Raw genomic sequence first — 14,709 nt, 5'->3', positions numbered from 1 at the left:
TGGGCAGGGCACGGAAGAAAACAAACCACAGAAGGCAAGGAAGTTAGGATAAAGAAAACCACAAACAGGAAAGGAACAATATGGAGAACAGAGAAAGAGGAATGTGAATGCAATATTCTTCCAAGAACCATCCCCCTCATAGCAGTGTAGATGATATAATAGGATGATACTTTCACATCAACCTGGCTGAAGAAAGGAGGGGAAAAGCAAGTAACATGCCTGAAGTCAGCCGGTCAACTTCAGGCCTGACCAGTCCAACCTTATATCCATGAAAATACACTACACTGGGGTGAGGGGGGTTTGAAAGAGATAGTCGGGAAAGAGGCAGTGACAGACTTTGAGTACAATGGGTGCAAATGTTACTGTTAATTACTCCAATTTAGAAAGCAATTTACCATCTTGCATTTTTTTTTCTCAACTATCACCTCAAGAGATAAATTATTCCCATTTCACAGGACAAGGTTGGGAGAATGCCGTGTTTCTTCCCAGTAAGAATCAGAAGAGCCAAAGTATACTGTTTGATTTGAACCCAAGCCAAAGTATACTGTTCAAATGGGGATGCAAGCTTTTTTTGATTTTCAGGCAATTGCAGAAGAACTGGGAAAGATCAGCATGCCAAGTGATTATATGCTAGAGATATTCCAAACCCTAGCTTCTCAAAAATCTAGCTGGACTGTGAGGTTTGCAAAAACATAAATATTAGCTTAAGAGACAGAACAAATAAACAACAAAATCAAAGGATAGCAGACTTCTCAAAGGAGTTTCTGAAGTCAGATTATATCATTTTAAGCAATACACACCCCTTTCAAAAATGCAAACTAAGTCAAATAAAAGAAGCCATAGAACTCCACAAAGCCTAAATTGACAGATTTGGCATCAGGCCTAATACCAAGATATTCTTTTTCTCATCCAGTTTCATAGAAATGAAAAGAATCCACCATTTTGTCATGCTCAGCAGGAGACTGGGTTTACTGGGATGTCTGAATTAATGCTGGAGTCTCCTCTTTGCTTTTTGAGTTTGATCCCACTGGATTTTTATCCTTACCTACACTGTCTTGCAGATCAGTTGATGTGTCAGTTGGACCACAATGACTACCGCAAGAATCTTTTTCTATGCCTTCAGGATTTTTACAATCTTGGTTCAGATTTTCATCATTTTTACCTTTATGTTTTTTGAAATGGGAAATATTTTCCTTTTGGTCCGAAGGACTGACAGGTCCTTCCAGTTTGGAGTTCTGACATTCAAGGTCACTGTTCTTTTCACCGTTGCTCTGCTTAGCAGCCTCAGAGCTGCTGCGTTTCCTGGTGTGATCCTCCTCATTTTTAATAGGTCCCGGCCTTTTCTCATCATTCGGTTTGCCACTTGAGTTACAAAATGCAGATGCATTCTTGGAGTCTCTTTTCTTATGTTTAGAAGTACAACTGTTGCGAAGGGAAACTGGAGATGCTAGCTTCTTACTCGGTTTGCTTCCTTCGCACTTCTGTTTCCTTGGTGGGCCCCATATGAAATGATCAGAGGGTGTATAGTATTGCTGGGCAAATCGCAGAAGTTTTCTTCTTTCTCTTCGGTCTCTGATGGTGTACACAAAATATTCCAAAGCACTTTGCTTAATGTTGGGGATGGTATCTTCCACAAGAGCTTCATGGAGAATAAATTTCACAAGGGGAGGTTTGAAACCCTCATACCCAAGTTCACCAAGACTCTTGAGAATACGGGTGATTCTCAAGTAGTTATGTTGAGACCTGCAACAAAAGAGCAAATGAACTCAAAATGACAGAAAACAAATTAAAAGTTTGTGGCAGGCATAGAAAATGCTGGACCCTGTTACTTTGACAAATGGGTAATTATTACTCAAATGCTGATCTCCCATAAGCAATTCAGATGGGACTGCAAGTATCAAGAGAAAAGCCTCTTCAAGCTTGCTAAGTTAAAATAGCCAATCCACAATATCCAAGTAGCGCCTCATAGCTGCAGTTAAGGACTGAGGCTACATTCTTACACTGAAATGCAGTTGCGAAAGACTATGCTGTACTCCATAAACAAAACAATGAACAAATATATTTTTCTGGATTGAAATACTACTGACTTAAAATATTCTCTCATCAATTGAATAGCATTTGATTCTTATCCATGAGCATAACGTATTTTGTACATTAAAACACTGCCCATTCAAGCATATGATCAGACTGCACTGTGGACATGTATATACCATTAGATGTTACCACTATTGCTTGAAGGCAATTGCAGGTGGCGTGAGATCAGACAGTATCCTGTCATTGCACCTCCTGTTTGGTGTAGGCCAGGGGTCCCCATACTTTTTAAGCCTGCAGGCGCCTTAAGGAATTCTGACACCATGTGGCGGGTGCAGCCACAAAATGGTTGCTGCAGGAGGGGGAGCCATCACAAATGGTTGCTGCAACGAATCTTCACTGTGACAGAAGGTACTTGTGCTGTAGCGGCAGCTACGGTCAAAGCAACATTTAAAATCTGCACAGCCAATCAAATATCCAGTGGCCAATCGGAAGCCTTGCTGGGCAAAAGTCCCACCTGGCTCCCCCCACTTCCTGAAAACACCTGGTAAATGCCATGGCACACACACACACCAAGCTGGGACCCCAGTGTAGACCATCTGCAGTATTTATGACCTTCAGATACCTGTAACAGATAACATGGAACTGCCAAAAAATTAGCATCCCTGTGTCAAGTCCATGAGGTGCAGTAGCATTTCATCTGTGTTGTTATAGTCTCTTTCCAGCCCCCATGATGTGGAACAAAAGGAAACTCAGATCATGAGGAAAGAAGAGTACCCCCCCAAAAAAACAGCAACGCCATGTAATGTGCATCCCGTAATGAATGGGTTGGATTCATGTTTGAAAACATTCTGCCTCCTTCATGAACAAGGTTTCTGTGTCCAAATTGGGCAGCATACCCCCTAATCTCATTCTAGGCAGTGCAGGGGGAGAGAAAAGATAGCCCTTCCCTGCTCACTAGGTATGCCTGTCCATACTATGACATTAATGGAATTTATACACAGACACAACATGTGAAAAGACACTTACATGTAAAAATCCAGTGTATTGATTGGAACAGGATAATGAATATCCCAGTTATGTTCTAGGAATCAACTTTATGATTTGGTCTACATATGTTGGATTTCACACAAGTACATCCTATTCAAACATCACACCTATGCATGGATGCATCTCGGAAGCAGAACAGTTGCAAGCTCAGGGACAAACCTGGGTTGAGTATTGTGTAACCCAAGCTTCACAATGAAATATCTACTGAAGACCATTACTCACTCATTCAAGTGCTGGAATCTCTCTTGCCAGTTAGAAGCTCGCGTTACATTCCCAGTTTTATCAATTAATTTTATTCCAAAAAATTCTAACATCATTTTGTAAGCCAACAGAAATCTTCTAATTGCTTCTTTTGTTTTTTTGAATTCCTGCAACACATTTTTAAAAAGGCATATTGAAAACATTACAATGCAGAGCCCTTCTACCCTAAGCCCTCAGATAGTAAGGTTATACTGTGAACTGTGTGCTTTACCTCTATTTCATATGTTGTTAATTCCTTTGCATAGAAATTTAGTCCTTGTTCTCTTAAAGGAAAAAGCCTGTATTAAAAACAAAGCACAGCATTTGCTTATAATTGAAGCAAGTTTAACTAAGTACACACACAAAACTAAGTAAAATGTTACCAACCACTGTATGTAAGTGTGGTTGTGCTCCAACTTTTCGTAGTCTCCTTTCCACTTATTTAGGACTTCTTCAATATAAACACCTATATCAGGAAAATGTTAAACAATCCTTCAGTATAGTATTTTTCACTTAGGAATTACATAATGAAACTTTCATGGGAAAAATTGTGACAAATTGTGAGCACACACTTTTTGCATATAATATTATCTATATGAAGATACTGAATTTCTATAAACCTCTAGCACTGATTTAATAAAACCAGAAGGGAAAGAGACATATCATTCAACGGCCAAGAATAAAAAATCCTTAACACTGAAGAGATCTCTGATAAATCTGAAATTCCTTTGTGAATGTCATGACCCAGATTCATCTCAAAGCCATTGCTGATTCTTTCTCTCCTTAACTGAAACCAAAAGAATCTGACATCACTTGACATCAGAGTAGGACAAACAATTTATGGTGGGATATTTGACCTTCACACCAGTGGATTCGTGTCATTGGTTTAAACATTGGTTAAAACTGCTGGAGTAAACTTTGAAGTTCAAGTGTTTTCTAGACAGATCTGCAAGAGATTTCACCAGAAAGATGTCCCCTTTTTGGCCTTACACTGAATAGCCACATTTTTTATATATATTAGGTCTCGTGGTCTAAGGCACATGATCCAGAATACTAGTATACATAGTAATTTGTCTTGCAACACAGCAGGCCTAGGGATTTCACTACATATGAGAATGTTGTTTTATAACGATTTTTGATATTAAAAGGAATTCTTCACAATTATACCTCAAGACAAGGCTGTCTTAAAAGAAACGCCCTGGTGCTTAACACAAATTCTCATCACTTAGTAAAACACATTCCTATTACTACAAAATGTAACTAACAGGATGACATCATTGTCATCGGTTACTTACCATCAGGTTTAAAGGGAATTTTATTCTTGTAAAAGCGGAGGTTGCACAAGTCATTCTGATATCGTAGATCTTTAAAGTTCTGCTGAGCAAAGATGAACAATACAAAGCACAGTCAGCTGACGTGCACAGTCAGCTAACGTAAATATCTACATAAAACTGAGTGGCGCAGAAGTCATTTCTGATATGCTTTTAAATGAAGTGAGGGTGCTATTTAAGCTGTCCAAATTTCTTATCATTTGGGGAAACAGGGCAGAACCTTGCTCTGCCCTATGTGCCAAGATAAACTTCTTAACACATTACAAGCTGGCATTATAAATATTGATTTGATTGTTACAGGACAACAGATTTCATTGTGCTATGTAGTGACTTAGTTCAGATGAAAGAAGTGACCAAGTGAAAACCAAGCCAGAACCCAAAATGAAAATAAAAAGATATATCTTGTTAAAATGCCTGCAATGCCTCCATGTGCAAGTATTTGAAATACATTTTATTATGCCTTTCTCATGTTTAATGTAATTTAAAGAAGAAAAGTCAGGAAAACAGGAAAGCTTGGGATGGCTTTTTACAGTTAACCCTTTTTACTGGTCTAAAAACACTGGCATAGAACTGGAAAGACACAGGCTCAAATTCCCTGGGTGACTTGTTGGAAGGCTGAAATGGAATACATAAGTGTGTACTCCACCCTGAGCTCCTTGATGGAAGGGTGGTATAAAAAAAATAGAACTGATTAACAGAAAAGACAGAGGATCTCTCCCTGCCCCGGTACCTACATGTAGTTTGGTCTTCCAGCTCAGGAAAGCCAAGTACTATTTCAAGGCAGGTTTAGTGGGGCAAGCGTTCATTAAGTAACAGTGCAACAATTTATTATCTAGCTCCACCAGTTTTCTGGTGAGTTTATACCAAAGGTTACTGAAACCAGTCTTTCTCCTATATGTGCTTTTAAGACAGTGAATGTGACAACCAACTATATAGTTAGACATTCCTGTCAAAAAATCCTCAAGGCAAGGATGATCTTGTGTAGGAAATTATGACCATTCTTTCCTTGATCTCTTAACATTGCATTAACACAAACAATGACAATAAGAAAAGATACAATGCGTACTTGCCCTTCAACATCTCAATCAACAGAGAGCACTGACATTTCTAAACACCTCCTTCCACCCTTCAGCCCATCCTAACATTACACAATGGAGATTTGCAAGTAACTAAAACCAACAATAGATGGATTGACTCAATAAAGGAAGCCACAGCCTTCAATTTGCAAGATCTGAGCAAGGCTTAGGGCTGTTGGAAAAATTTTTTGGATCCGGCAAAATTCGGCCCGTTTTTATTCGGGAAATGCCGAAGTCTGAACTCCCCCAATTCGGATCCGTGGAATTCAGCACGCAATTCGAAGTTCGCAAATAAATTCGGCCATTTAAAGCCATTAAAAACACATTTGCGCCTTTCTGCGGCTCCGGAGGCGCATGTTTGGAGGTAGAGGTCCCACACTTTCAGTGTAGCTTGAGGGGACCCTTCTTGCGAGAACCCCCAAGTTTTGTAAAGATTGGGTTAGGGGGTCCCGAGATATGGGGCCCGGAAGGGGTACCCCCCAAAAATTGCCCACTAGAATAAAGCCATTAAAAACACATTTATGGCTTTCCACGGCTCCAAGGGGAGAATTTTGGAGGTAGGGGTCCCAAACTTTCAGTGTAGCTTGAGGGGACCCTTCTTGCAAGAACCCCCAAGTTTTGTGAAGATTGGGTCACGGGGTCCCAAGATACGCAGTCCCCCACAGCTGCCCATTGGAATGAATGGGAGCAGGCGATCCGTAATGTGCATCTAGAGAGCGGCAAATCCAAGGCAAAACCTCCCATTGTTTCTGGGGCAGCCAGAAAGAGACTCACCACCGACCCACACTGACCTCCAGGCGAAGGTGGCAACCAGTTAAAACAGCAACAATCACACTTGCAAAGAGATCAAGTCCCCCCACCAGGACAGGTCATCCCCCCTTTGGCTTCCCCCACACACACACACACAGTAGAAGCCAGTCCGTGGCTTCTAAGAGCCGATGTAACTATGCCGAAAGTGCATCCTGCTCAAAGCGTAAGTAAACAGCGTAAGTATCATAGGTAACGTACGTATCTTTTCATTTCAACACAGCCAAAGTGCATCTTATAACGCTACTTGCGTAAGTGCGACCTGTGCATATTGCGTATCTTCAGTATTGATAGATTTCATGCTGCTGGATTCAAATCTTCCTCAGCAACAATCACACTCGCAAAGAGATCAAGCCCCCCCCCCGAGGACAGGTAAGCCCCCCAAACCACAGAGGCGATCAAGCCCCCCCCAGCAGAACAGCCCCCCCAAACCAGAAGAAGCAAATTCCAAACGAAGGAGAAGAACGGGCCAGACAGAGAGAGACTCAGTGACATGGGATGTCCTAAAACGAATGACAGGCTAGCCCATTATAAACAACAGGAGCGGCTGCACAGCCCATTGGAAACAATAGGAGCCAGCCAGAGAGAGATGCTGTTAACCCACAGTTAACTCCAGACGAAGTTGGCAACTGGTGAAAACAGCAGAAAGCACAGTCCCACACAGAGGCAATCAAGCCCACCATCCAGCTGAACAGGTAAACCCACCCCCCTTTGGCTTCCCCCCTCACACACACACAGAATCTCCCCCCCCATACACACACACAGGAAAAAAGTTATAGAGAAAAGTCCCAAAATGGGTCATACTGTGGATGTCTTCTTCTCTTCCATCAGGAGCAGGGACTGAGAGTCAGGACTCAGGAGTAATCCAATACGATTCTAGCAGACTCACACACACACTCTCTCTCTGGTCATTTATGCACGGGAGGTTTTGCCACTCTCTAGATGCACATTAAGGATCGCCTGCTCCCATTCATTCCAATGGGTGGATGGGGGGGACCCGCATAACTCGGGGGCCCCTAACCCAATCTTTACAAAACTTGGCGGTTCTTGCAAGAAGGGTCTCCCCAAGCTACACTGAAAGTTTGGGACCTCTACCTCCAAAAATGCCCCCCCGAGCCGTGGAAAGCCTCGAATGTGCACATGCAACCCCCCCACCCCACGCACGAAGATCTCTCTCACACACAGACACTCCCAGTCTCTCTTTCTCTCCCCGGGCCGCGTAGCAGCTGGGGTCACGCATTCATCCACGACTGATTGGCCAGAAGACGACCCAGCTTGGCCACTGATTGGCCGTGGGAGAATGCTGCTTTGGGGGTGCCGAACTTATACGAATTTATCCGGAGTCCGCTCGAACTCGCTGAGTTCGGTTTGTCGTTTTCCCGCCTTTTTTTGCTTCGGTTCTATCCGAAGTAGAAACCAGCGAATCAGGGAAAATTCAGCTGTTTTTCTTGTCGGATGGCACCGAATCGACAGCCCTAGCTAGGCTGTCAAAGATAGGACATTTTGGAGGACTTTCATTCATAGGGTCTCCATGGGTCGGAAGCGACTTGACAGCACTTAACACACACAGAGAACTAAGTAAGTTCAGGGACATAAATATCACCATCATTCTGTCTTAATGAATGCACACAAAAAAACTATGAAATGTTCTTACTGGATATTGGTGCCGATATTTATACAAATCTCTTGCAGCATAAAAGCTTCTCTTTGGTTTAGCTGTCACTTCAATTGCATCATCCCCCTGAAAAAAAAAAGCAGACATATTCAGTAGCAAGCAGAATGAGTATAACAACTAGACTTTGGTGACATGAACATATATAGTAGTATGACAATAAGAAATGAAGGCTGGGTTCTGGAGGATCACATATGTCATTCTACTCACACGCTGGGACTTTTCTGATCTTCTACCACAGCCCCTTATATGCACATCTACCTCCAAACAGTTACTTCTGAAAGTCAGGGGACTTTCCACAACAGCATTCAAAGTTATCAAGAGGAGCTACAGCTGGAAATGAAACACTGGCTGCCTTCACCACTTCATCACTTAGTGACTGCTGTAGAATTGGCATATTGGTCAATTTATTCTACAAATCCAAAAATGCTACTCTGTAGATGGCCACTTACCTTTCTAAATCCATTATGACATCATCTGTTAGGAAGGGCAGGAGCGATTACGGCTTGCCCACAAATTCTGCAACAGTCAAGAGCAAAACCTAGCAACACATCAAAGTTTCTCCTATATGGTAGATACTTGCCTATAGGGTAGGATGTCTGGTATAACCATATACCATATCTAAACAGAAACAGTCATCAGAAACAAAGAGTAGGACAGCCCATGGTAATTCATTAAGAAGATGTAAATTGCTTGCAATAATTGTTACTGTGAAACAGTATTACTAATTAGTATTTGTATATAGCACAAGTATCAAGTTGATTAACGATTTAAGGCTTTTTTGTTATTTTAATTCATGTTTCAAAAATACTCAAGTGCTTTTCCATCAGTCAAATACCCAACCAAATACCCAACCCTAGACTACAGCATCATATGGTAATTAGCATAGGTGGATGATCCATCACAGACCACTGCAAAGAAAACTCTCCCATAATCTAACCACCTCAAACACAACATTTTTCTGGAGAGCCTGTCCCTGTATTTAACTGCAAGTCATCAAGGTATTCTGCTTGTAGACTACCTGATGGCAACTGGTCACCACTGAGGGAAACAGGATGCTGGACAGAATGCACAGGTCCAATCCTGCAGGGGTCTGAAACCATGAACATTACGCCCATATTTGAAAAGTAGAATACAAATATATAGTAGCATAAATTTGCAACAACTGTCATTGCAATTATGAGAATTGCTCTCAGATTCATCTTGTTGCATCACTGATCGTGTTACAGTGATTTGAATTAAAAGACAGATATAAGAAACATATGACACATGTGGAAAAACTGTGCAGCAGGCCTCTTGCAAATATAATTATATAAAGGAAATGCATTTGAATTTTAAGAGCAACAGAGGATACTTGAATACTCCAAGATCAGCCATCTCACACACACTGGTAAGAGAAGGATCTGTGGTATGTGACCTTATTTACAAAACTGCGAAGTAGAGAAGAAGGCCATACACTATAGTCACATCTTGCCCGGTAGGCATCAGAATAGAGTATCATTGCATGCAGATCTGCTTACACAGCAGAATGAAGAAGACCATTTTGATGAATGGATCGCTGGTGCTAGACTGATACGGACTAGAAAGCAAAATGCAGCACAGTTCCAACCAAATTTGACCTTTTCCGCTTTTAAACGATTTTCTTTTTCAACAAACCTGAATTGGGGGGGGTATTCCTGGATGAGTAACTGCCTGGCCAATCACTCCTTGCTATAGATAAGGGAGGCTTTAGGCCTTCAGTAAATTGACACATAACTGGGTGTACGAAAACACAGCATTACAAATTCAAAGAAAGCTATTACCATTAGCCCAAGCAAATTCATGTGCATTTGTTAGTCAAGTGGAGTAATGTTAACAGTATTTTTTTTTCTCCTTACAAGTCTCTGAAATTATTAAATCTTTCAGATGGTTTTGTGAGACAGCTGAACTAAGATTTGCATGAAGAGGCAAGTGTGTCTACATTCTGACAGACTGACCTGATCACTACACTGAGGTCCACACAATATTTTGAGTGAAATAACTCAAAAATACTGAATAATCCTTGCATTAAGATTTCAAAATTGCCAAAATAACCTTCTGAAAAATTACCCTCCCCCAAAAAACTCTGCATGCACATAATTTTTAGAACTGATGATTATTTGCTGTAGGGGATAACAGAACTCCCACATCTTTCAGCTGGTGCTTGGTTTAGACTTCCACATTAAAGAATAATAAGCAGCATTAGTTTGTCAACCGTTGATGATTCCATTAGTCACAGATGTATTCTATTCTAGATTAGAACACAAAATACAAATCATTTTAAGCTTCCAACATACTTCACTCAAAAATAATCTTTTCCATTAGATGTACTGCATTTGTGATCCGGCCTATTCCCAAGGTGTTCTATTTATCATTTAGGGCAGTACTAATATATCTACACCCTGACCTGGATTGTCCAGGCTAGCCTGATCTCATCAGATCTCAGAAGCTAAGTAGGGTTGGCCCTGGTTAGTATTTGGATGGGAGACCACCAAGGAATACCAGGATTGCTGTGTAGAGGAAGGCACTGGCAAACCACCTCTGTTAGTCTCTTGCCATGAAAACCCCAAAAAGGGGTCACCATAACTCGGCTGCAGTGAAACATTTTGAGCAGAATTCTCAACAAGTCTTGGGAACTTTGTATGTACTTTCCACCAGGCCAGGGCCAAAAAAGCCCTGGCCTTAGATGAGGACAGCCGGACATGTTTAGGGCCGGGGACCACCAGAAGGTTGTCATTTGTAGAACGTAACGTCCTCTGGGGGATATACCAGGAGAGGCGGTCCCATGGATATGAAGGTCCCAGGCCGAATAAGGCTTTAAAGGTCAAAACCGGCACCTTGAACCAGATCCGATGTTCCAGCTGGAGCCAGTGCAGCTGATGTAGCACTGGCTGGATATGGGCTCTCAGTGGGTTCCCAGTAAGGACCCTCACTGCAGTGTTTTGTACCAGCTGGAGTTTCCAGGTCAGTTTCAGGGGCAGCCCTAAATCAAATCCACCCTGGAAGAGATGTACTGAAACAGGGGGGACTGCAACAAGTTTGTAGTGCCAGAACCAACTTATCTAAGTCATTCAGCCTCTTGCAAATTCAGTCCTTACCTATACCAGCTAATGGGTGTTACTTTTCATTCACTAGTCCACCAACTGGACAGTATTCTAAATCTAAGCCCTTACTACAATGCTGAAAGATGTAATGTTTTTGGTAACAAATGGGGGGGGGGAGTATGCTAGTGAATGGAGGCAAACAGTAGTAAGTCATTGTAAGGTATGGGGACTTCGAAGTCAGTTAGTAATCGACACCTCCACTTCCCTAGCTGTTGTTTGAACAAAATATAACATCAAAGAAAAAAGGGAATTGTACACGAGGGTTTTTGCCAAGAGCTTAAGTTTGGAATCAAGTTCAAAGCAAGTAGTTATAAATGCCTATTTTCACCACTACACCACACTGAAAAGGAAAATTGTTATATATTTTAGTCTTTTTCAGAATTCCCAAAATTGGGTAAAGATTAGATTATGTTGCAAAAGTTTTGAGGGTTGTTTCCCATGTTACCTTTTGACTTAACTCACTTGTTGGGAAACCGCTTTTAAAAAAACCCCATTCAAAACCATGCTTGGTATTATACAAACAGACATTTATAATTCAGACTTTTCTTGCAAAACTCCCTGAAACTTGGTCTGCTTTTGACTTCCATGTACCCAATGCATACAATATAAAACCATATACTTTAAGTTAGTTACTCTCTAGATAGTTAAAGAACATATGATTAAAACCTTTTGATAGAAAGGGAAAATCATTTCTAGGAGGAAAAAAAAGAGTCACGTTGAAAACACAGCTCGCATTTCATTCTGAATAAGAATTTTAAAAGAAAGAAAGCTGCGGATCTCAAAATAATCTAAAATTGGATAGAAAATAAGGGACAAGCCATCTGGTGTTATGCTTTTTGGGTATATCTAGAAGATTTTGGTTTATGAGTTCTTTCACACCTATGCAGAGAATACATTTTCAGTACATATAACCATAACAGTAATTTTACACAGCCAGAATGTCAAGAAAATCTGCTTCTGGAACTGCACTAATACCACATGAGCTTAACGTATTTTTGCTCCCCGAATCCGATGCTGCCAACAGAAAAGCAGTGACAGTCATACCAAGGAAACCGAGCGGCTTGGAACTACTTTGACCTTTTGCATTTTAAAACCACCAGAGAGCCTTTTTAGAAGGGGGGGGGGGGAGATATATAAAGTAAGCTGGTCAGTAAAAGGGCGGGGGAGGGGGAAGGAGAAACCAAACCAACCACAGCCCCATACCACAGTTCCTTCTTTCGCAGCTTGCAACACAGGTCACCAGGAAGAAAACAAGCCACCCCCAAAATAGCAGACAGTTCTCAGCAGGGTGGCACAAGAGACAGGCCCGGCAGGCTGGTTTTCCCCACCCCCCTTGGATTCCTCATCCTCACACCTCCCATTCCACGTCGAGCTTGGCTTTCCTGGCAGGGGGAGAAGGTGCAGCCACCACGGCTGAGTCACACACAAGGCAAGAATTTGAAAGGGGGGGGGAGAGAGAAAGCTGGCACAGGGACCCATTTGACGCAAACGCGCCGCCCCAGCTTCACAACATCGCGTTTTAACCCCCCCCCCCGTGCTGCATTCCTAACGCACATGCCTGCACAGGGAGGGGGGGGGCGTGCACAAGGCTAAGGAGCGATGAGAAAGGGGGCAGGGGAGGGCTCCAGCCCCCAAGCATCTCCTCCCACGCCCGAGAAGTTTGCGGGGGTCTCCAATTACCTGCTCGGGGTTGACAGCTTCTCCTTCCTCGCGCCCCCCTCCTCCTTCCTCCTCCTCGTCGTCGTCGTCTTCGCCGCCCTCCTCCTCCTCCTCGTCGTCGTCCTCCTCCCCTTCCAGCTCAGTGTTTTCCACCGCCTCCTCCGGGTTTCCCGGCCGGGCGCTTGGCGCAGGGCGCGGTCCCCCCGGCTCCTGGGGTCCCTCCTCAAGCGGGTCCTCGGCTTGGCCGCCGCCGCCGCCCCCCGGCCCCTCGAGCGGCTGCCCTCCGCCGCCCTCCCCCGGCTCCGAGTCCGTCTCCCACGTCGAGTCGCAGTCCTCCACCGTGCTGGGCTCCTTGACGCTGACCCCGCTCAGCAAGCCGCCCATCGAGGAAGCGCCGCAGGAGCCTCCCCCGCCGGCAGGGGGGAAGAGGAGGGAGGAAGGGGGTCCCCGCGCCTAGGGGGCCGAGGAACCACGCCGCTGCCGCCGCCGCCGCCGCCGGGGCATGGTGGCGTCGGGAGGCCGCGGGCGACGGGGAGGCGGAGGCAGGCGCAGGCGGCCGGAGCGCCGCTCCGCCTCGCTCAGCCCCCAGCAAACGCGCGCGGGGAGGAGGAGCCCAGCGGCCCCGGGATTTCCACGGGAAAGAGTGATGCACGCCCGGCTCCTCCTGGCGCTGCTGGGCCGGCCCCGGCGGCGCGCCTTGCCCCGGGTGGCGTCGTCTGCTCCCTCGCTTCGGAGGCATGGCTTGGAGACGTGGCATCAGCCATTTATGCACGGGGTTTTGTTGTTGTTGTTTTTTGCCTTAGGATGGGGGAAAGGTGCCTCTAGAGAGCGGCCAACCCAATTCTCCAAGCTCGAAAATCAGCCCTCCCCCCCCCCCGTGCAAAGTTTTGAGAATTCGGATGGGGGAAACGTGCTCCTAGAGAGCGGCCAACCCAAGGCAAACGGTTGTGTCTGTACATCGTTGGGGAGTCATCAAGGGGGACTCAGGAGCTTGAGTTCTGCACGAAGGATCCTAAACCCTGCTCGCCCTATTGGTCAAGCAAACGGGCCCTATTGGCCCTAAGCCAGCATGTCCCATTGGTCACCGAGAGGGTATTCCCCCCCCCATCACGGATCAGAGGGGGTGGCCGCAGGCAGCCAAGGGGCCCTATAAGCAGGGCACGTTCAGTGTGTAAGTTAGTTCTGTGCTGAAATCAAATAAAGCTGTGTTGTTGAAGTCCGTCTGGGATCGCGTGAATCCTTCCCACGCGGACTTAACAGTGGCGACTTAACACAACCCCCCCCCCCCCATGCATAAATGGCCCTTGAAGTTTCTATGCAGACGCGTGCTTCCTTAGTGGGGCTTCTCGTGCCTTCAAGGCTCGTGGCAGACATCTAGGCCTTTGAGGAGACGGCGATTCTGGAGCCTCCTCCTGGTGGTTGGCTTGACCTTGGCGCTAAAACCACGCAGGCTTAAGAGTGGCATTACTGAGAAAGTGAACTAGATGTGGCTCTGGGTTCAAAACACCTTGCACGAGGGGATGCCCCCCTCCCTTCTCCCGTGCTTTCAATATTTGCATGCCAAGCAGAAATTCAACTGTCTACGCACACCAAGGCAGCTGTCAAAGTCACAAAGAAGCGATATAGGACTATTGGAGCTCTTTCTTTATCCCATAGAATACCCATAGATGAGGAATCTGCACAAGTATACCAGTCCAGAGGGAGAATGCACAAGTTTGGTT

General features: G+C 44.4%; 1 protein-coding gene across 1 annotated transcript; it reads right to left on the bottom strand.

Annotated features, from left to right (window-relative positions):
- Positions 1-913: 913 nt before the first annotated feature.
- Positions 914-13,372, bottom strand: OGFRL1 (opioid growth factor receptor like 1). Its single transcript, XM_056856620.1, has 7 exons — positions 13,010-13,372; positions 8,190-8,276; positions 4,617-4,698; positions 3,709-3,787; positions 3,554-3,620; positions 3,304-3,449; positions 914-1,743 (listed from the first exon to the last, which is right to left on the bottom strand). Exons 1-7 carry the CDS (start codon positions 13,370-13,372, stop codon positions 969-971), a joined length of 1,599 nt encoding a protein of 532 aa, XP_056712598.1. The 3' UTR covers positions 914-968.
- Positions 13,373-14,709: the final 1,337 nt, after the last annotated feature.

This window comes from Euleptes europaea, chromosome 10 (genome assembly GCF_029931775.1).
Source record: "Euleptes europaea isolate rEulEur1 chromosome 10, rEulEur1.hap1, whole genome shotgun sequence".
Taxonomy (NCBI): domain Eukaryota; kingdom Metazoa; phylum Chordata; class Lepidosauria; order Squamata; family Sphaerodactylidae; genus Euleptes; species Euleptes europaea.
Note: the sequence above shows the minus strand (reverse complement) of the source record. Positions and strands in the feature narration are given on the sequence as shown.

Excerpts from the sequence above, each read along its gene's own strand:
- OGFRL1 (XM_056856620.1), bottom strand. The coding sequence starts at position 13,372 with ATGGGCGGCTTGCTGAGCGGGGTCAGCGTCAAGGAGCCCAGCACGGTG. Across the intron at positions 8,277-13,009 it reads AAGCTGTCAACCCCGAGCAG|GGGGATGATGCAATTGAAGT; the intron begins GTAATTGGAGAC and ends TTTTTTTTTCAG. Across the intron at positions 3,450-3,553 it reads TAACAACATATGAAATAGAG|GAATTCAAAAAAACAAAAGA; the intron begins GTAAAGCACACA and ends AATGTGTTGCAG.